We start from the raw sequence: 4,673 nt of genomic DNA on the forward strand, positions 1-4,673 counted from the left end.
CTCGTTCTTTATTATTTGACCAATTATGTACCAGATATCTTCAAATTGAAATATTATTTTCTTTTTTTTATTCTTCTTTATCTCTCTTGCTTCTTTCAATTTTCATCTCTTTTCAAACAGTGCATAATATGCCTACTGCATTTGTCAATGAGTCGATGCTCAGTCGTGCATGATTGACGTAAAAAAAATATGCAGAAACATTCCGGGACATTCTGTGTACGGAAGACAATAAATTTCTATTCCACAATTTAATATGTTTCGCATAAAAAATGTTTTATACTAAATTGATGCTACTGAATTTGCTTGTTCAGCCTCGTGTAAGTAACAATCTTCTAATAAGAAAACTCATCTAGGAATGGCAATGTGTTTTTAAATAGGATAAGAACATAATGCAGCTTTAAATTCCTAGTACGTAGATAATAAACTTGAAAGAGTACATAACAGTCTTTAATTTCCTTCTGTCTATTAAGTCGATCATTTTGTATCGTATTCTAAGTACTGTCTACTTCACCAAAAATGACTTTATTAAACGAGTTTCATTTCAGCAAGTAGTTAAATTCTTACAGTAAATATTCTACGGAACGCAATTTTTAGATGAGTTTTAAAAATCGATCATTACGTTAATCGACGGTACAAATGTGTAGTTAATGAAAGACGTGAAAAGTGAAATTTTTAAAGGTTATCGAATGAAATCGAGTGATTAAATGTTTACCGAGAACGAGCGGGCGAACGGACGATTGGTGAACGAAATTCCAGGGAACAAGGGATTTTGAAAAACCGAAAATCAAGTAGGCATCGTCTTTCTTTCGAAGGAGAAACGCTGCGCGGTACGATTTTAGTGAATTTTCCACAAGAGGGGTGTGTACTTACCCTCCACGGGGGTGGTACCGCCCCCGAAACGTGCGGACCAATCGCGTCGCAAGAAACCAACCCCCTCGTTCGGTACGTAACTCGGGGCTTGATCGAGGGTGAACTCCCGAAAGGAGAACTTCAGTTTCCCCGGTGTCGTCTATCGAGAACGATAAACCGACTCGCAGTGAGAATTGAAAAAAGGGGTAGCGCAAAACTGATATCATTTGTTGGTTTTGCTAAATTTAAGAAGGGAATCCTCGGAAGGGATGGCCGGGCCGTACTTGTCGCCTTTGGGCCCGCAGGCTGACTTGCTCACCGAATACATGTTCGGAAGACGTCGTCAGGTCAGTGTACGTTTCTTTTTTGCTTCTTTTTTACTTTCTCCCTTAAGCACCGATCGTCAGTGTCACACTTTCTCTATCTCTGAAAGCCAACCGATTTTTGAACTTGTGAATGTCCTCCGTTTCTTGTTTCAATCATGCATTTCTCTCTCGTTAATGTACATCGACACGTTTAAAACGCATGGTTAACAAAACTAGTTACCAATCAAACATTCTCAAAATATTTCTGTCTATTGAATCTATTGGATTGAAGTCTATTGAGTTTCAAAAATTAGTTATGGTTAGAGGAGGTCAAGTGATTTTTTAAACGAAAATTTTGTCTATTACTTAACTTCTGATAAACATAATAAAATATCATGTGTAATCTCACGATTGATCTTCCATTTACAATTTTTAATTAACCGTGATAAATTTTTTAAAATAGTGTTTTCTTATTTTGCGTGAATCTGGTAACTGGTAATACTTAAAAGAATTCATAATTTAAAAACCGCTAATTCAAACTGTCTACTGTATAAACTACTACTGACTTCCTGGCTTATTTTTTTTATTTAAGTCCAATCTATTGATATCGTCTCTATGAGTAGATAAGATACCCTTGTGTCAGCCTAAAAATAATAATCAAAGAGTCTTGCAAAATTTGGTGTAGAAGCTGTAGAAGGAAGGATCATTGAAATCGCTGAGCTTTATCCGGTGTTATACGATGCAATTGTATTTTTCCTTATTTCCCTATTTACTGTATATTTCTATTCTTATTTTTAATAAATCGTATTCTCCGGAAATGACAATGAGTCATTCTTATGCTAGTTCATTTCAATCTTCGTCTGTTGATCTTTAAAAAAGATCAATCCCTCTTTATTTTCTAAATAGACATGTATAACGTATGTATGAGTATATTGTGATGAACGACGTCGTGCATAATTCTTATATAGAAATTAAAGAAACTTTTGCTGTCTGCATGAAGTTTATTGAAGTTTATTATCTTCCAATATTTGGCAGAACGAAGTTAAAGTGTGGCGTTCCTAATAGTTAATTAAGTATAAAGTTACATTTAACGTAATATAAGCGATTGTTTAAGGTTGCATGAGTCTTTAAATGAAAACAATAACAAACCATTAAAATTTTAGAAGTTAGATGTTACAATTACAATTAACAAAACATCGTGGACAATTTCAAAAATTTTGCGAGGCTACTAAAAAAATTATTACATCTTAAACTCTTATGTTGAATGGAAAAATTTTGATTTCATTTATACACAACAACGAGAGAATTTCGTATAATTGTTAATGCATGCTGTAAGAATAGTTTAAAGTTGAAATAATATCAACTTCGAGGATATTATTTATGATAGACAATAAAAAGTAAGCATAATTGTATGACTTCTAGACAATGTAAACAGTTGCAAGTCAGACACAATCTTATCAAAAAGTGCCAAAATCATATGTTAAAATATTATAAATTATATGTTAAAAATTCGCTATGGCTTAAAACAATATGTCGAACAATTTTATAAACCGTAGTTCTCTGTAAATATTTTTCCTAAAAGTTTATCGCTTCAAATATTGAATATAGTTTTTCATAATATTAGCTAAACTGTTGGGATAGATCTTACAGCACATACAACCTTAAGCATCTACAAATTTTCATACGGAAATATTTTAGTTTGCTATTTAGTTTTACTTTAAAGGATCAAAAGCAGGTGATAGTGCAACCAAGAGATTTGATCATGTACGAAATAGATTTGAGAACGAAATTTAATTAAAAATCTGCTTTGTACATACATTGTGTATTAGATTTTCTTAAATCATTTACATTTACCTTTTGCGATTGCTGGGGATTACGTCATTCATAAAAAATATTGTTTACTTATAATTATTTGTAAAAATATCTTCGCTCAAAGCAATGATTGATCATAAAAATTCAAACTCCGACGTTTCTCGTCAGTTCTCCAAAAACAGTTATTAAGATTTCACTATTTAATAAACTGAAAGCGAACGAAGAGCTATTCTCAATTTATAGAGAATTTTTATAAAATTTGGAAGGTTTGATAAGAAATTTAAAAAACTTTGTCATTTGAAGCTGAATTTCTAATGAAAATTCACATCGTTCGAGAGATTCATTTATTCTATTAGGAAAAATATACGTATGTAAAATTCGAATTCCAGTTCTATACATGTAATACTAAAAGCTCGATTATATACATATAAACGTTATGAGGTATGACAAACAAATATTGCATGTACGATCATTAATTATTGTTAATCATGTCTGAGTAGAGACGCAATCGGACAACTTTCACACCGCAACAGCTTCAAGAGTTGGAGTCGCTATTCCAGAAGACGCACTATCCGGATGTTTTCCTCAGAGAAGAAGTCGCTCTCAGAATTTCGCTTTCCGAAGCTCGTGTTCAGGTTAATAAACACAAATATTCTATTGCTATCATTTTTATTATCGAGTCGCATCATCGGATCGATGTAACGTCCCATATCTAGTAGATCAAAGTCAGATCTTACATATCTACATCCAAATTTTGTTTAATATCTCTCGATGCACATAATTAAAGTAGCATAATATCATTTAAACAAGGGATATTAATTCGATTTGGAAACTAAATGATGTGATAGAATAAGTTGTAAATTTTTAGTGAAACCTACCTTCGGGACGCTACACAGTGCGTTGTGTTCATGGGATGTTGGGAGAAGGATCATAACTTCTGAACTAATCAATTTTAAATACCTTAATACTTTTTGAAACAAACTAAAAAAATGTATTGATTTCCACCAAAAAGATACGCTTCCATAAAAGAAAGTTGTTATTACTTTCGTTTACTACTGAATAAAAACCTTTTATACGTTAAATTCACGAAATTGAAGAGGTAAAGGAAGTCATTCTTGATATTGTATAAAACGATCCATTGCTCTATTGCACTTTTGTTTTTCTTCAAGGCAGCTTGAAAGCCACATGTCGAACACAGATCTATCGATAATAGATCACGTCTAATCTATATAATAACAATTATTTAAAAATTGATGGCCAGTTATCTCTTTCGTGATCTTTTGAAGGACATGTACATATACGAATTTGTCCCAAAAGAAATCAGACATGAGTTTTGAGGAGTATTTTCTAAAACCTTAATTACAAGAAGCGGCAAATTTTGCGCTATTTTTACCTTTAAAAAGCGGAAGCAAGAAACAAGTTAATGGTATTTACATTTAACTAATTTGCTTGGAAGACGAACTTCGGCTGAACCTTTTTACGTGCACGTAGCGAGGAATCATGATTCATTTGTTTATATCTTCAAATTACACTTTTTAGTTATGTATATGCAGAAACTCTCCAATAATGATTTTAAGGATGTATTGGCTATACAGTCAATCCCAAAAGTTTATGTACCTTAGAAAAACGCATTTCCTATAATTAAAAAGAAATCAGACGTCGGAAGAATTATGCTAATAATAAATAGCTACGTGCTAAAAAGTATAG

General features: G+C 32.3%; 1 protein-coding gene across 3 annotated transcripts in view; it reads left to right on the forward strand.

The window, feature by feature from the left end:
- The first annotated feature begins 742 nt into the window (after positions 1-742).
- LOC108622939 (homeobox protein aristaless-like 4) overlaps positions 743-4,673 on the forward strand; it is a 6,577-nt gene continuing 2,646 nt past the window's right edge. The window contains exons 1-2 of one of the 3 annotated variants that reach the window (XM_018021107.2): positions 794-1,202; positions 3,467-3,601. In XM_018021107.2, coding sequence (XP_017876596.1) covers positions 1,119-1,202; positions 3,467-3,601 — 219 coding nt within the window. In that variant the 5' untranslated portion in view covers positions 794-1,118. Of the gene's footprint in view, positions 1,203-3,466; positions 3,602-4,673 lie in introns of all 3 variants that reach the window. The other 2 variants (XM_018021109.2, XM_026811862.1) reach the window with 2 other exon arrangements.

The sequence above is a fragment of the Ceratina calcarata genome, unplaced genomic scaffold (assembly GCF_001652005.2).
Source record: "Ceratina calcarata isolate Rehan_Ccalc_2016 unplaced genomic scaffold, ASM165200v1 scaffold25, whole genome shotgun sequence".
In the NCBI taxonomy this organism is placed as follows: Eukaryota; Metazoa; Arthropoda; class Insecta; order Hymenoptera; family Apidae; genus Ceratina; species Ceratina calcarata.